A 17,963-nucleotide genomic window follows, 5' to 3' on the forward strand; every position below is an offset into this window, starting at 1 on the left:
TAATCAGAAAGAAGCCTTTGGGCTGTGGGCCGTAGGCAGCTGAGAAGTGGTCGGGGGCTCTGAGCCCCCAGGGGTCACTCTGCTGAGTAAGTGTCCAAGTGCTACAGAGGCTCCTGACGTAAAGATTCACGAGGAGGAGACAGGCTGGGGGGGGGGGGGGCAGCCGTCTCCTGCGGGGGGAGCAGTTCCATAACCACCCAAGAAGGCAGCTCCCCCTGACCACAAACGCACGAGGGCCTTGAGCACTGCGGGTCCCTCACAAGCTCTCTGGCTGGTGTCATTTCAGAGACGTCAGCAGCTTCCCTGAGCCCCAGAGGTGGGGGCCAGTCGCCGGTCCCAGCCTGCACCCTCCACAGAATCACTGGGTGGGGCAGGACGTGTCCGTGGCTCCCTAAGCGATGACTGAGCGGGTGCGATGAACTGGACGAAATCGAGCAAACCTGCTGTTCTCGTACCTCCCAGAACTGGATTCGGGACCAAAAAAAGAAACCACAAGAGCTAAAAAAAGGAAAACGAATCCTTTTCCTCAGAAGAAGGGAAACACCCAACAAAGCCACAGAGATCTAGAGGCCCCATAACAGGCCTCACCCACCCATGGGCTCTTACAACCAACACGACGAAAAGGGAGGAGCCGCCCTGACTGGGTGACAGGACGACCGGCCCACACCAAGATCACGCCTCAGCGGACCCATGTTGCCACAAAGAGGACCGTAGAGTCTGCACATGAGGCTCCAGAAAGAAATACACAAACACTTAGTGCTCTCAACTCTATTAAATGTCCTGAAGAATCTGGAAGCCTGAGCTCCGTCCCAGGAGTCTCCACACACAGAGGGGACGATGGCTCTCAGGAAAAGCCTGGGGACTGGGTCCTGCTCCTAGTGCTGGAGGAGCCGCTGAAGGCACCTGCCGCTGCCAAGCAGATCTTACTGCGAAGGATGCTTGGGGGGAGGCGGGGGGGGCACAGCCTGAAGGACAGGAAAACACCTCCAGCCACAGGTCTCCAGCCCGAGTCACCCCGAGTCTGAGAAAGACTTTACCTTTGGGTTTTATCCTACTGGCAACTGGGGTCAAGACAGAATAATGCTTCACATTTTGGAAATTATTCAGATAACAGGAACAGAAACGACATGGAGGAAAAAGCAGGCACGAGAGTCATTCCTCCACAGTCTTAGGAACGAAGGGGACTCTGCTCTGTTCTGTTTCTAGAAAAAGTTTTGATTTACTGTGTGACCCTGAGCGTGGCCTCCAGCCCCTTCCAGCTCTCCGAGGAGTGTGCTACACCTCACAGCATGTTTCAGAATATAGATGCAGCCTGTGTGGTTCAGATGAGGGGAGCCCCACACGGGCTCAGGTGTGTGAGGTGCCCCGTGCGGGCCAAGGTGTGAGATGCAGCATTTACCGGCTGTATCTAGGACAAAGGCAGCTGTCCCTGGAGAGGGATTCAAGCCAACTGGAAAACTGAAACCGGGGGCACCTCAGTGTCTCAGTCAGAAAGTGTCCGACTCTTGATTTTGGCTCAGGTCATGATCTCAGGGTCATGAGATCAAGTCACGGATGGGCCTCCTCACTGGGTGTGGAGCCTGCTGGAGATTCTCTCTCCCTCTGTCCCTCCCTGCCCACAAGCGCTGGTGAGTCCATTCATGCACACGTGCACTGTCTCGCGCGCTCTCTCTCTGTATTTCTCTAAAAAAGAAGAAAAGAAAACTGAAACCAGCAATGCTGCATTTCAGAACAGACAGAGCTACGGCCCAGGGAGTCCAGCCTCGTGAGCAGAAACATGCCCGGCTCTTCGACACACATCAAACGAGCAATCACTATCTTTGATCCCATAGTCGGCCTGACCATCCACCCCCCCCCCCCCCGCAAAGACAGAAGAGACACTCAAAGCCAAAGCTTCCCTGATGCTGAGGCCCAAGTGGCTCTGAGTTTGACCCAACAACCCTCGTGTGAGAACCACCTCGGGAGGTCCAGCCTGCAGAACAGGGGGGAAGCCAGGAATCAGGGACACACATCTCCATACTTCTAAGGGTGACCCTGAGACCTGTGTTTATACTGAAGTGTGAATGCGTTGAACACTGCCTCACACTTAAAGAGAAGCACTGGGTCACCTGCTGTGGATGACACGATATTGAGTTCCCTGTGGTCTGCTCAGTGTCTCCGCATGTCAGAGCAGACTCAAGGATGACTCAGGAGCCAGCCCCTGCCCTGTGCGCCCACCACTTTGCCTCTGTCCCTGCATCTGGTTTGCTGTTTCTAGATTCCAATGGCAGCCCCACTCCCAACTCTCCACACCTGTCAGCAGTCTAGGTAAATTATTTCACCTTTCTGGGCACTGCCTCTCCAAAAAGTTGTTCTTTCCATTTTTAAGGTTGTGATTTTTGAACTCTTCATATGCCTACCTAAATACCTAGTTCGTGTGTGCGCCCGACAGTAACATCCTTGATTTTCTGAAACAGATCTTTCTTGCTGTCTTTCCTAGTCCACAGTCCCCAGCCCAGGGAGTCTAGCTGATAGGCTCGTGTGCGCCCGGACATCCACATCGCCTTCTTGTGTACGCTTTGCTCTTCTATAAGGGGTGATCTTCGGTAGATATTTCTGCGTTTTGTTTCTCTTTCTAGTCATACCCCTGGGAACTCCTGCATGTCACACAGCCTGGCCTGGCTCTAACTCCCTGCTCTGGAAGCTGCGCAATATTCCACACTGTGGAAGCCCCATAGCATAATCACCCTTCCCATTGGTATTTCCTTTGTGTCCACTCTCTGCTAGGCTTCACTTCACAGCAGACTATGGTAGTATGGTATGATCATACCTGTACATCAGTACCTGCTGGTCAAAGCACTTCTCCCCATCAGGATAGAAGCCCCTCCCTCACTGTGCCAATACAAACCCCCACCCCAACATCAGGAACAGGAGACCAGACAGTGAGGACTCCCTGCTCAAGCACCCTGATTTCTCCTCTGCTCTCCAGCCTCAGACCTTCCAGGGACAACCATCACCACCACACAGGACGTCAAGTCCCCACAAGGTTCACCCAGAGGCCAGAGGGCCATCCGTCCATACACAGCGCTGGCCATGTGGGCCATGCCAGCCACCCATGTGTCCATGAGGATCTACATCACACACTGGCTCCCTATGTCTCGAAACCTCATGGCAGGTTCAGGGCCACTTGCTCCCAACATCTTTCCAGAACTCACCCATGAGCAAACACGCATATGGAAGTCCAGCTTTCTCTGAACTAATGCATCTTGCTTTGGCTGGAACCTCACTTTGTCACACAATTAACAGAACACCTCCTGCCTGGAAAGTCACACAGAGGACGTGCCTTTGTTCACACAGTCTCATTAAACTTCACGAAAAACGTCTTATTCTCCACTTTGACAGACAAAGAAACTGAGGCAGAGAGGGTTTCAAAGATTTGTCTGGAGTCACAGAATTAGTGAGAAACAAAGACTTGGGTCTGGGATCTCGGTGTCGTTAGGCATACCCTCCTCACCTCACTGGCTCCTGGGGGCTGTGGTCCCTACAGCAGCCAAGGACACTCTGCCTGTGCCCACCAAGGCCTGAAACTACCTCCAAGGTCACTAGGAAAGTAGGACGTACACCCACAGCCACACATTCAAGGGCAACTTGCACATCTCAATTCTCAGGCATGAGCGGCTACTACTTCTGCTTGCTTCAAGCAAATATACCCATCTCCTCTCTAAACATGTGCACATCTATGACTACAACATGATATGCCGATGCTCCGACTCCCCGATGCCTTCAGGAATGTGTGTTACATACTCAGATGCTTCATTGGTTTCGGAGAAGCAAACCGAACGTTCCCACCAAATGCTATATTCCAGCCAAATGATTCCACCAATAGGAACCCATGCTCCGCTCACCTGCCCCATGCCTCTTCCCAAAACATATGTTTTGCTGGTGACCCTGCTTAACAATTCATCTCTGGATTTCTGTATTCTGTTGAAGACCCCATCTCCACAATTCTCTCCTCTCGACCTTCTACCCCAGCAGCCCTAGTCAATGACTCCAAGTCTGCAGACAATCAGGCCAGTGCCCCTGGTGGTCCACCCACGGGAGACAGTGGCCCTGTTCCCTCCTGGGCCTAGAACCGGTCTTTCCCAGCTCTTCATTGCACCTCTACCATTCAAACCCAAGATCACACAGAAAGACAGACTGTAGTAAAGTAGCAAGAATAACACTGGCATCGGTGTAAGGCCCCCAGCTCTGCTTTCATGGGCTGGGTGACTTTGGCAGGTTATTTAAGTTATATGGCTCTCCTTTTCTCCACTTCAATGTCACGGAGTTGTGGAAACTTAAATTAAAATGAGATAATACGCATAAACTAGATCCTGAAGTCTGCAACCCTCTGCATGCCACACGTGTGCACAGCAAACCCAGCCCTCCCCAGCGAGGGAGCCACAAACTGAAATCCCCAATGGCCTCTGAGCCTGGCTGCTCCCCAGGCAGAGCCCAGGTCTGCACACTAGTCCTTAAGGGTTAAAAATAGCAGCAGCAGCAGCTAGCTCAGCTCGGTTAATAGAATATCCAGGTTAATTTTAGCATGAGACAGCTCAAGAGAATACAAAATCCCTGATGCCAAGAACCATGTGTGGCCTGTATGGCCCCTTCTCCCACTGTCTCTCTCTCACTGACACACACACACACACACACACAGTGAAAAAGCTAACATCACTAATATCACTTCCTCATATTCACAAAATATTTTCTCTGGTCAGGAAAACCATGTCTCCTTAGCCCTGGGAAGTACTAACGATAACTACCTTATCAAGCAGGAGCAGCACCTCGCTGACCCTCACAGGACCCTGGGATGAGCACACTACTCCTTCCCATGCCAGAAATTTGGTTAAATATCCCACTTTCAACAGAGCAGATGCAGAACCCTAAGTGTCCAGGCCCTGTGGTCTGGGCCATCTTCACCACGCCCCACCTGAGCAGCCACCTGGCCCAGGGAGGTACAGGCCAGAGACCCTCAGCCACCATGTCCTGTTCTCACCTCCCTTGGTTCCTGCCTGAGAGGCCTCCTGCTTCTGGAGGGATTGTGTCTGTAACTAGCTGGAGGGAGGGCATGAGGCTGGGGCAGGCCCGCCAGGGCCCATGGCTGGGCCATGCTGTGCTGAATGGTGGGCACTGTCAGTCCCAATGTGCTTGCACTGGACCCCACCTGCCATCGACCCTGATGGTGGACAAGTGGTAACTTTACAGAGAAAAAACACGAGACTGTGCTCTGAGCCCAAGGAGAAGGGAGGGAGAGACAGGCAAGAGAGGAAAGCCTGGAACCAGGCAGAGTGTGGCCTCGCTGGGGACACGGAGGCCAACATGCCCAGTGGATACAAACTGGGCCCTCAAACCTGATGATGAAAACCATTAACAGAGCAAGAGGGAGGGCAGCCCCAGTGGCGCAGCAGTTTGGCACCGCCTGCAGCCTGGGATATGATCCTGGAGACCCGGGATCGAGTCCCACATCGGGCTCCCCGCATGGAGCCTGCTTTTCCCTCTGCCTGTGTCTCTGCCTCTCTCTCTCTCTCTCTCTCTCTCTGTCTCTCTGAATAAATAAATAAATAAATAAATCTTTAAAAAAAAAAAAAACAGAGCAAGAGGGCTTTTCTCATTCAAGTGCAAGGCTAGATTTTGATTTTTGTTGTTTGTTTTTTAGCTCTAGAGAAAAACCTTTGTATGTTGCTCTTAACTGAACACATTTATCAAGATAAGATGACACTTTTGAAAACCAGAGGTAACTATTATGGAAAAGGAAAGTACCACTGAGAGTTAGAGCTATACCACAAAGCCGAGAGGAGCACTGAGTCCAAAATAATGCTTCCCAGAAGGGCTTTCTCTGTGGGTCCTCCACACACGCCTCACTCACAGTCTTCAAGTTGCTTCCCTCCCAGCACAAAGGCCCTGACTCATGGAAAGTCAGAAAGGCACACTTCCTCAAAACTACAATCTCATAGGAAGTGCACTTGGCCTTACACAAGAGACACTAGTATAAAAACAGCAACAACTACTACCAAAGGTAGAAGATGTTTAGGATTTTTAAGTATACAGAAGAACCACCCAAAATAACTGCAAGATCTCCATGGGAAAGGCAATAGGTTCTTCACCACAAGGCCTGAAACAGATCTAATAAGAATGCCTCGCTCTGATTTGGCTTTTGCAGAGGGTAGAAGGGCCAGAGAAAGGGGAAGAGGAAGACAATGAAAAGATTCTTCCCATTGTCCCCAGCCTCAGCCTGGGGACCACAACCACCAGACAACCCAAGGCCCTGACACCTAAAAAACTCATCCCCCAAAAACGTACTGCCTTTCTTTTTTAGCTAGCAACAAGATTAGTGATATTGCTTACCAGTGTAACTTCAGGGAGACTCTTTTCTTTCTCTGCTTTTCCGGGAGTGAGGGGGTGGGCATGAATGTGAGCCGGAACAATATCGTCTTGTAAGCCCCCACCGGATGCAGTAGACAATTACTGCCTGCATTTTGTACATGGAAACATGAGGCTATGGAAGGGGAAGACATTTGCACTGGGTCAGCCAGCCAAGAGCGCACAGGCATGCAGCCAGCTAGCCTGGAGACAAGGTTCAAAGATGAATGGATGGCCTGGCCAGTGTGTCCCCGAACAAGAAGAGGCAAGTGTGCATGTGACTGTGTGTATGATTCATGCATGTGTGCCCCTCTTCCAGATCAACTGTGGTGTTCCTCATCATCCTGTACCTTAAAGACCAGGGCATTCAGGCAAGCCAGAGCCAAGACTGGCCACGAGAGACAACTAGGGAAAGAAATCAAAAGCTCAGCACTACCACCTTCCATGCTCAGGACCATCCTCATCCCATTCTATTAACAGACCACCCCTCGAGTTAAATGAGACTAAGCCCCAAACCAGCCCCTCCACTTAACCTTCAGGGCCTCCAGCCCAGGCTCTAACTCAGAGGCACAGCCTAGAACCATGTCTGTGCTCAAACACAGGAGGATGCCCTGTCTGTGCTGGGTGTAGGCCCTTGCTCCCTGAATGCCCCCAGCTGCAAAGGTGACACACAGATATCTCCCTCTTGCAGCCCAGTGTTGTGGACAAAGACCCCCAGAGATGAGAGAGAGATAAGAGTTTCTTGAAGCTGGACCAACATCTGGGGAGTTGGAAGGTGGTGCTGTGTTCACTGCTAAGCCCCCAAACATGAGAAAGGTGTTTCAAAACTTCCAACAGTACCCACTCTCATGTGGGGTTAGAGACAGCAGATGTTTAGGACTTTTAAGTATACAGGCACTGCACCATTCCTCAGCTGAGCTGGGTGTTTCTCTTGCGTGTTTAAGGTAGAACATGAAAGACAGGAAGCCTAACCAAGCAGGGTCTTCAAATCCCCTTCCTTCCACACCAGGCCCATCCTTGTCAAGATCCAGAACCCACCCATGGACATGGACTGGTAGGCTAGTGAGGCTGCTCTCCTACATCTCCACAGTCTCCTCACTACCCTGCTTCATGTGCTGTGCCATTCCCTGCTCGGTCTACCACTGTTCCAGAACACTCCTGGAACCGAGCAGGAGACTGGAGGTGCCTGGCCTGAACCATGAAGACCTCAGACCCATTCCTGCCAGCTGTACCTGCAGAGCCTGGCACCCTCGCCCACCCCAGGTTCCCCTCCTGCTCCCTTGACTAAGGCTCAGTGGGCCCAGGGCTGAGCGAGGGCTCTTGGCTGAAAGACCCTAGTACTGGCGAGTTCCCTGACCCCACTACAGCAGCGGCGCAACCTTGGATCTCTCAGTACAAAAGTGACAGCAGATTTCAACCAAGTAAACAAGAGAAATCCTCTGCAGGCGGCCTCCTGGTGCCTGAAGAACCGCTACATTCAATCCACAGTGCTTCTCGGCCAAATATCAACGGTGTCTCAGCAATGATCCATAAACCAAAATAAAGCAGACAGGAAGCAGCACGCTGCTTTGGGGTAGCTGGAATTCCTCAGGCAGCATCAGATGTCATCAACAACTGACGGTCACTGGGCGCCTGGCTGCGTTCCCAGCGGCCCCTTGCCCCGCGGGAGGAGGCGGCGATGCGGCAGGGAGGACCCCAGCACCCGCCCCCAGCAGGGCGCTCCCCGGGCCCCCAGAAGCCGTCCGCTCATCCCGCACACTGGTGGCATCGACGTGTGACATCACGCCAGGCAAGGATCCGGGTCTTGGGAGGGAGGAAAACCTTGCCCATCACCCTCCCGAGGCAACACGGCGCTGGGGACGGGCACCCCCTCCAGACTCCCTCCCCCAGCCCCGGGCCAGCGAGAAGGGCAGGAACCTCCCCGCCGACTCGGCCGCAGGCTCCCCCGGGCAGTTCTCGATGGGGGCGGGCGGGGGCGCGGGCAGGGCCGGGCAGGGCAGGGCAGGGCAGGGCAGGGCGCACCCCACGAACGCGCGCTCGCCCGCCCGCTGCGGACCCGGCCCACGCCCCTGGGCACCGCGTGCAGGGAAGCTTCGGTGCAGCAGCCCCGGAGACGCGGCCTCCGAGCCCGGGGATGAGCCCGGGGATGAGCCCGGGGCGCACGAGCCCAGCCGCCCGACCGCGCCCCCGGAGCCGCGTCCCGCAGAGCCGGCCCGCGGTCGGGGCAGGGGCCGCCCGGCGCTCACCGATCTTGATCTTCACGCTCTGGAACACCCGGAGCCCCTCTTCCTCCACCGCCATGCTGGGTCCTCGCCGGATTCCGCGCGCCCAGCCCCGCGGAGCAGCCGGACCAGGGCGCAGCTCAGCCCCGCGCAGCCCAGCCCCGAGCTCTGCGCCCGCCCCGGCCCCGGCCCCGGCCCCGGCCCCGGCCCGCGCCCGCCCCCGCCCGGCTCTGCGCCTCGGCCGCGCCCGCAGGGAGGCGGGGCAGGACGGCTCCGCCCGCGGGGCGACCCCACGGCCCCCGGCGAAGCTCTCGGAGGCGGGAGCCAGGCGGCCCCGCCCTCGGAACACCCCAGCTCCGCCGCGGCCGAGGCTCGAAGGGGGCGGAGTCGGTCTCCGGGGGAGGGAGCCCAAGGGACCCTGCGGTGGGAGGGGGAGCGGATGGGGAGCGGATGGGGAGCGGGGAGGCGGGGCCGAGGGGATGGAGCGGAACCGCGAGCGGAGACGGGGCGCCGAGGTGGGGGGCAATGGGGAGCAGGAACCGGGCCGGGGGATGGGGGACCCGGTGGAGAGGATGGGAAGGGAATGGGGCGCTGAAGCAGGAGGAGGAGGCGAGGAGGTGGGACCCGAAGCGGGAATGGGGGAAACCGGGGAGGGCAGCTGGCTAGGTGAGGAGGACCCAGAGCGGCCAGGGGCCCAGGCTAGACGGAAGCCAGGCAGGGGAATGGAGTGAGACCAGGCAGGGGAGCCGGGGAAGGAGGGAGACCCTGGGGCTCAGGAGAAGGTCTAGATTAACGCGCTCAAAATCTTCCGGACCTGAAGAGATATCCCACTTCTCCCTGTTACAGACAAACGCTCTCTCTGTGTTTGCTGAGGAGCGCAGAGACCTCTGCAAGGCTGTATTACACCAGTGGTCAGCCCCCAGCCCCATTCCTCCACCACGTCACCATCCCCCAGCTGGAGAAGCCCAGATCTGACAAAGGAAGAAGGTCCTATCTGCAGAAGAGCCTCACAGCCATGGAAACATGTGCCCAAAGGGCCGGGAGAATAAACACAACCGGATCCAGAGAACCGTGGATTTGGGCGGGCAGAACAAAAAGGTAGATGAGGTTAGAGTTTAGTGATAAGGAATTATTCCATCATGATACAGGATTTGGCACGTTGGCACGTACCCCATGCTACTAGCATGGTCTTGGGAAGCTCATAAAAAGCGATATCCCACACTAAGTGGAAATGCCAAGTAGTTGTGGCGGATAGCAGAGAAAAACCCCAGAACGCTCAGAGAAGTGGCACAAGCGAGTAAATATACTCCCACGACCAGGAAACCTAGCTGCAGACAAGGTTTCCTGGAAAACCCAGAGGACATTTCAGTTACAAAAGTGATGAGGAATGTTCAGATGAGGGTCTCAGCGGTAGCTGGCCATTCTATGACTGGGCCATTACAGAGAGAACACCGAGCTCCCTGATAGCAGTGACGATGACCAGATAGTGACATATAGAAGCCTAGGGGTGACGTTTAACCATCGGAAGCAAGCCAGGTGCTATTATTACATTGAGCAACGAGGCTGGAGTGGCAGCCCGGGTGCTCTGAACTGCAAGGAGTAACACAGATGGTCAGCCAAACGCGGTGTCAGGAGCAGGGCAGTCAGCCTGCTAGCAAGAGTATTGCTCCATTCATACAACCAGAGGAAAAGATGGGTATCAGAACTCTTCAGTCGAACTGAAGAGTTCGACTGTTTAGGCCCCACATTGGGCATGGAGCCTACTTAAAAAGAAACAGGAAAATATTGGGGTTCAAGGGAAACATGAGGGCTTTCTTGAAAGTATAATCCTTTTTTTTTATAACTAACAGTTGCATTTCTCTCCCTTTGATAGAATCCTCTTCTGTACTCCCCCAAAAAATATTTCCTGAAAAGTATCAATCTATAAACAAGTTGGTATTTATGCATTGCTCAGACAGCATGATTAGATCATTTATTATTCCTATTTGATCAATATACTTTCAAAGGATTTGAAATGGCATAAAATAAATGACCAGTATATAACTGAATGATTTTTAAAGGGTACCAAAAAAGTGTTGAAGGAAGAAGCTATTGTGTCAAATATCTACAGTAGATACAGCTACAGCAATGTTTGTAAAGCCCAGCTCTGAGTTCCCTGGTCATCAAGGTGAAAAGGAAATATAGAAATATAGTATTTTAGACAAATGATTTAATAAACAGAAGTATGTTAGTTTTTCAGAAAATACTCTTTTGGCCAACTAAGCAATATGGGATTTTTTTCGTAGGGATGTTCAGCACATTTAGGAAGGATGTTTTTAATCTCAAATGACTAACCTTCAAGGATATGCTTGTTCCAGCATCTGGCACAGAGTGAAAGCTCCATTAAAATTTGTTGAATGAGGGATCCCTGGGTGGTGCAGCGGTTTGGCGCCTGCCTTTGGCCCAGGGCGCGATCCTGGAGACCCGGGATCGAATCCCACATCGGGCTCCTGGTGCATGGAGCCTGCTTCTCCCTCTGCCTGTGTCTCTGCCTCTCTCTCTTTCTCTCTGTGTGACTATCATAAATAAATAAAAATTTAAAAAAATAAAATAAAAAAAAAAATAAAAAAAAAAAAATAAAATTTGTTGAATGAATATACTGGTTTCTCCCATTGTCTCATGGCTAACTTAGGGACATAATGTTAGTTCATAATTCTCTGATAAGATTTACTCAGGCTCTCAGGAGTCAAGGAGGGTAGCTCTCCAAAGGCCTGAGTGTCTGTGAGAGAAAGCATTTAGAGAATCTAGAGAAATGAGTCATAGCACACCTTTGGGTAATATTTCTCAAATATTAGTTGTTTGGAGACAGAAGCCGAACAGTGAACACATCTACGCTAAGGTTCCTTCTGGATGCTTAAAGCCCAGACGTCATGCAGCTGGTAGAAAGTAGGCCCAGAGCCACTCCGAGGAGGCATCCGTGAGCCTCACAGGTGTGTACCAATAGCTCTTCTGCGGGGCATGGAGGCCACACCACCTGCCCTCATCACAGCTCAGTGAGGAACCATGTGCCCGGAAATGGGAAGGAAGGGACATCACATCTGGCTGGAAGCTGAGAAAAGCCACTGGGATATTTTCCAGTCTCTCCTGCAGTGGCAATTGAAGAGGACCCACTTTGAAACTCGGAGATGAGATAGAAGCAGCCCAGATCCCTGAGTAACTCCTGGAGGGCTGCTGGGATCTGCAGCCACAAAAATGAGAAATGAGCTTCTCACTTCTTCCTGGGTAAAGCCAATAGCATTGAGGAATCAGCGTAACCCAAGCCTCTCCTATCCTTACTGATAAAGTCTTTGATAAAGTGTATATGGTAAATTCAACAACACAAGAAACAACAGGTGTAGCAGGGACGCAGGGAAAGGGGAGCCCTCGAACATGGCTCCTGGGAATGCATGCTGGTGCAGCCACTCTGGAAAACAGGACAGAGCATCCTCAAGAAGTTAAAACAAGAACTACCCTAGGATCCGGGCAATCACACTACTGGATATTTACCCAAAATGTACAAAATTATCAAAGGGATATATGCACCCCGATTTTTTTATAATAAATTTATTTTTTATTGGTGTTCAATTTACCAACATACAGAATAACACCCAGTGCTCATCCCGTCAAGTGCCCCCCTCAGTGCCCGTCACCCATTCACCCCCACCCCCCTACCCTCCTCCCCTTCTACCACCCCTAGTTCGTTTCCCAGAGTTAGGAGTCTTTATGTTCTGTCTCCCTTTCTGATATTTCCCACACACTTCTTCTCCCTTCCCTTATATTCCCTTTCACTATTATTTATATTCCCCAAATGAATGAGAACATACAATGTTTGTCCTTCTCCGATTGACTCACTTCACTCAGCATAATACCCTCCAGTTCCATCCACGTTGAAGCAAATGGTGGGTATTTGTCGTTTCTAATGGCTGAGGAATATTCCATTGTATACATAAACCACATCTTCTTTATCCATTCATCTTTCGATGGACACCGAGGATCCTTCCACAGTTTGGCTTGCACCCCGATGTTTAAGGCAGCAGTATTTACCATAGGCAAGATATGGAAACAGCCCAAGTGTCCGTTGATAGATGCATAGGTAAAGAAGATGTGGTGTACATATGTAATGGAATATTACTCATCCATAAAAATAAGGAAATCTTGCCATTTGCAATATGGATGGAACTAGAGTGTATTGTGCTTAGCAAAATAAGTCAATCGAAGAAACATAAATATATGATTTCACTCATATGTAGAATATAAGACAACACAAATAAGAAAAAGGGGAAAAAAAGAGAGAGAAACCAAGAAACAGACTCTTAACTACAGAGAACACACTGGTGGGAACCTGAGGGGAGGTGGATGGGGGTGGGAGAAACAGGTGACAGGGATGAAGGGGTGCACCTGGCCTGATCAGCACCCTGTGTTGTATGGAAACTAATATTAAACTGTATATTAACGAAGTGGAATTAAAATATAACCTTAAAAAAATAAAGTTTCGATGGAATGTTATTTGATTAATATTGATGCAATACTAATCATTATTAATATCAATCATCTGTCAATTTGAGTAATAAAAGATCACCCTAAATGTCTAAAAGATTTACCCATTGAATAGATTTGTGTAATATCTTGATTGCTTACTATGAAGAATATTTGCTCAAAATTACTGTTTTTTAACATAATAACATCTAACTTGTGACTTTTGACCGTGAATTAGCTAAATATCAATGTACTCTATGAAGACAGCCCTGAAATCCAATTAATTACACTCCAAATCTTGTCTTCTTACCTATAGCAGGAATATATGTTGTCCTTTTAAAATCTCTGTCGAAGGGCACCAGAGTGGCACCAGAGTGGCACAGTTGGTGAAGTGTCCAACTCTTGATTCCAGTTCAGGTCAGGATCTCGGGGTCATGGGATCGAGCCCCATGTCGGGTTTCGCACTGGGTGTGGAGCCTGCTTGGGGTTCTCTCTCTCCCTCTCCTTCTGCCTCTCTCTCTCCCCACCTCTATCAATCTGAAACCCTAACCCTAACCTGGCCCATTGCCAGAAAAAGTTAAAAGGAGAGGGGTACCTGATTCACACCATTTGGAATGGGGATTTGTTGTCAAGACTATTCTGACTTCCGATACTCAGCAGAGTCACAGCACAAGCTCCAAAGAAGAAGAGGCCGAGGGCTTTAGAAAACCCTTTGTCTGACCCACAGATGCTCCCTGCAGGGAACCAGACTGCCGAGATAGCACAGGAGCAGCAGCGAGCCTTGGCGTGCTCCTCAGCACCACGACCAGGCATATGCCCAGTAGGAGCTGGCCCTTTGGTAATAATAATAAGACTTCAGAAGGGCAAGAATGGGGGCCCTAGTGGGCTCAGTCGGTTGGGCATCTGACTCTTGGTTTCAGCGTGGGTTGTGATCTTGCACTCTTGAGCTGGTCCTGAGCTGGAGCCACTGTTGGGCTTGGTGCTCAGCAAGGAGTCTGCTTCAGATTCTCTCTAAAATAAGTAAATGAAATAAAAAATAAAAATAAAAGGGCAAAATGTATTTGCTTGCCTATCATAAATATTTTTATTTCTTTGTTTCCTTCAAGATTTTATTAACATTTATAGACAGTTTTACACAGTGGCCATATAATTTGTCTGAATGCATACTTACTCTGTTTAGCAATTCATTTATTTAGCAAATGTCTAATGGGCACCTAGCATGTGTCTGGAACCAGCCAGATCCTGTGGGAATACCAGAGAAACACCACACATACCCCTGACCTCGGGCCCTTGGACTACTTATGCAGCTACCCCGAAGTTTTCCCTCTGCCTGCTTTAGTGTGGTGCGCACCGGCACGGTAAGAAGGTAAAGAGGAGAGCGTCCTAGAGGCAGGTGGACACCCCGCAGCGCTGCAGGGTGAACGCGGGGTCTGGGAAGCCCAGGAGCCAGGCCATAGCCCCAACCCCGGGCGCGGCCCTGCTTCTCCCAGCCCCCCGGGGTGTGAGTGGCACCAGAGGGAGTGGGTGGTGGCAGCTGCTGACAAGCAAACCTGCCAGAGGGCGCGTCATGGGGCCCAGTGACGACAGAGTGGAAGAAAGACAAGGCTGGGGCCGGGAACCAGCACAGCATCCGTGCGCGTTGGGACGGTTCATTTACCTTCAGGTATGAAGAGTGAGCGACTGCACTGCTCGACTTATTTTCTATTCCTTCCCAATAATTTGATGTGAACATAACTATTTCCCCAAGACTAGATCTAAGTGTCTGTAAAGTGGGGAGAGGCGGCGCCTGCCCGCAGGGCTCTGGGACCAGCGGTGCGCGGGGCGTGGGGCGCGGGGCGTGCACCGCACAGATGGGCCTCCGCCTGCCCCCACCCGGGCCGCCGGGTTTTCAGCGCCCCCTCCCCCGCCAGGGTAAGGGCGGGCCCTTCCCTCTCCTGCCCGCGGCTGCCACAAACCGCCTGAGCACCTGGTGGGTGCCAGCTGCCCTCGCCCACCGCCCACGCAGGGAGGTGTCCAGAAGCACCCACCCGGCTCCTGCTCTGGGATCTCAGGATTTCCTCACCAGGAGGTCAGCTGCCCCTGCAGGCCTGCACCTCTTCCCAAACAGGGGACCAAGGTCTTCTGTTTGGGGGTGTGCTCGGAGCAGCACGAGGCATGGCCACCCAAGGTGACAGTGGCCCACATCCCAAAGGCATCCTGCACACAAAGCATCTTTGCAGTAAGGTACGACCAGGAGGGCAGCCCCAGTGGCCAGCGGTTTAGTGCCGCCTGCAGCCCGGGGTGTGATACTGGAGTCCTGGGATCGAGTCCCACGTCGGGCTCCCTGCATGGAGCCTGCTTCTCCCTCTGCCTGTGTCTCTGCCTCTCTCTCTCGCTCTGTGTCTCTCATGGATAAATAAAAAATAAAATCTTAAAAAAAAAAAAAAAAAGGTACAACCAGGAAACGGTGTCCCACAGGCCTTCACTGGCAGGGGGTGGGAGAGAGACAAACAGGAATAAAGTGCTGACATGGATCCCCAGGCTGCCAGGAGGACAGCCTATCACAGGCCCTACAAGTCCTTTTCCACAGCGTTGTTAAATGACCAACTGTGGAGCAGGGAGCAGGTGGGGCCATGGGGGGGTGGGGGCCAGGGGAGCAGGAGGAGGGACCCCGTGGAGGGAAATGGTCTGTGTCCTGGCCACATTGGTGGCCACAGGAACCCACATGTGACAGATTCACACACACGTGTGCATGAGGAGCAAGCCCTCCAGGTGGGTGCATGGATGGGACCCTGGCCGTCTTCTGGTTGGGATCCTTTTGCAGTCACCGCAGTTCTGCAAGATGTCAGCAGTGGAGACAATGGTGAAGAGTGCCTGGGACCTATGTGTCGTGCCTTATAAGGGTTGTGAATCTACAGTTTTCTTGAAATAAAACAAAACAACTGAAGGAAGGACGATATGGCAGTAGATACCGACTCATCGCCGGTCCCCTCCCGCGCTTGCTACAGCCCCACGTGGGCAGACATCCTCTCCTGTGGGGAGCTGATCTCTGCTACCCACAGGAAGGGCGTGACATTGTGTTTATCTGCCACACCTGAGGAAACCGTGCCCTTGGTGTCCTTGCTCGCAAACAAGGGGTTTGACCTCAGGAGTCACAGTGCACACCTGAGGGCTCATATGGCTCACAGGCATCCCTCAGAGCCTCGTTTGCTCCCTCCTCCCGTAGAAGGCAGGAGATATTCAGAACAGCAGCTCTCTTTAGTCAGATTTTAGCTCTCCTGGTGGGTGGGGTGGCCCTCCTGACAGTCACTCTCAAACCAACATTGTACAGAAATGCTGCTGGAGGTGTCGATTGCAGAACTGCTCAAACTTCTTATTAAAAGACCCACATAAGTAAATACATTTTAGGTGATGACATGATATACTCACAAATTTTATGAGATGAAAACCTATCCTGACCAGATATAATGTGTTCTAAAATTTTATATTCTATTCTAGCTTCACTTAAACTAATCTTGTTTATTTAATTTTTAATTGATTTCAGGATCCTCCATTCACTAGTGAGCAACTAGAGTGCTGGAGGTACCAGCTCACAAGATCCAACCAATAAATATTCAGAAGTTTTGCCAGCTGATTATTAAACAGAACCATTTTTTAAAATGAAATGATACAGGCTTACAAAGCTTACAAAGCTACTGAAACTCATGCTCTTGAGGCTGCCAATGCCTATTAGATGGTGGAAATACTACATAATGACGTGTTGCTTGCATCTCTTCCCACCTTGCAGAATTCACACCGTGGATTGGCAAGCACTACACACTACCCCCTTTTTATTTCTAGTCAGATGTCAGCGCTTACCAGCACATGGCTGGCTGCAAGGCTCGGTTTGAGATGTGCTGCACCAGACAGTTCCCTTCCCTGTCCCCTCCCACCTTTATGCTTGACTGGGAAGACTGTAAAGGGAGGTCACTGGAGAGTCCGGGGTCCGGGACCAGCTAGTGTCTGAGTGGGGGAGGGGGTGCCCCCTCTTCCCATTCTAGGTCCAATGCTGTTAGCCCGAAGTCCTGCTTCTTGCCCCACACCACAGACCAGGACTGTCTGCATGCAGCTGGGCTACGAGGCTCTGGGGCTGGAAGCAGAATCCTCTCCCATTCAGGACTAATCACCCCTTTCTGAGATGTGGACATGGTGGGTGAGGAGCAGGTCTCAGGACCTGCGGCCAGCCAGACACCAGTGTTCTTGCTGGACCAGGGGACAGTTAGCCGACGCAGCACCCAGCTCTGGGAGGTGTAGGGGTCTGTGCTTTCAGCCTGGCCTCCTGGCGTGCACCTCTGCATGGTGTGCTTCTTTATTTGCACTTCCAAACTTATCCGAGATATGTTATTTAGACATGGTGAGACATCAGCCCTTATAGCATTCCTGCAAGGCTGCTCCTAAAGAAAGAGAAAATCCAATGGGAAATACATGCATATGATGCTAGACACAGTGGGTCCTTACCCTATAAAATATGTCTAGTTATAATATTCCAAAGTGTTTTTCTCCCATCATCAATTTTCATTGCTAAAAATGCAACATTAAGGGAAATATAAAAGAATATAATCACAATCCCACCCCTCTTGCATGAAAGTCATCTGTATGTTCCTACACTAATTCTCTGAGTAAGCATTTCCACCCAGTCAGAGTTGAAGTCCTGAGCAGCGAGAGCCCTGCACCATCCACGTACAAGCTATGGAGTAGCCCATGCATTTCCTAGCTGGGTGGGCATTGAAGCTCAGCTCCTCTCCCATGAGCATGTGAAGGGGTGAGGCCGGTGAAGACACCTTTGGTTCCCTGGCACCGTCTTCTCCCTGCGTGTCTCATGTTTAAATATGAGCAGATACATGATAA

The 17,963-nt window shown here is 51.7% G+C and overlaps 1 protein-coding gene across 2 annotated transcripts in view; it reads right to left on the reverse strand.

Annotated features, from left to right (window-relative positions):
- Positions 1 to 8,793, reverse strand: part of RASA3 (RAS p21 protein activator 3) — a 108,709-nt gene extending 99,916 nt beyond the window's left edge. Inside the window, exon 1 of one of the 2 annotated variants that reach the window (XM_025441337.3) lies at positions 8,628 to 8,793. In XM_025441337.3, the coding sequence (XP_025297122.1) occupies positions 8,628 to 8,682 (55 nt within the window). In that variant the 5' untranslated portion in view covers positions 8,683 to 8,793. The remainder of the gene's footprint in view (positions 1 to 8,627) is intronic. The other variant, XM_049099212.1, reaches the window with a different exon arrangement.
- Between the last annotated feature and the right edge of the window lie 9,170 nt (positions 8,794 to 17,963).

The sequence above is a fragment of the Canis lupus genome, chromosome 22 (assembly GCF_003254725.2).
Source record: "Canis lupus dingo isolate Sandy chromosome 22, ASM325472v2, whole genome shotgun sequence".
Lineage (NCBI taxonomy): Eukaryota > Metazoa > Chordata > Mammalia > Carnivora > Canidae > Canis > Canis lupus.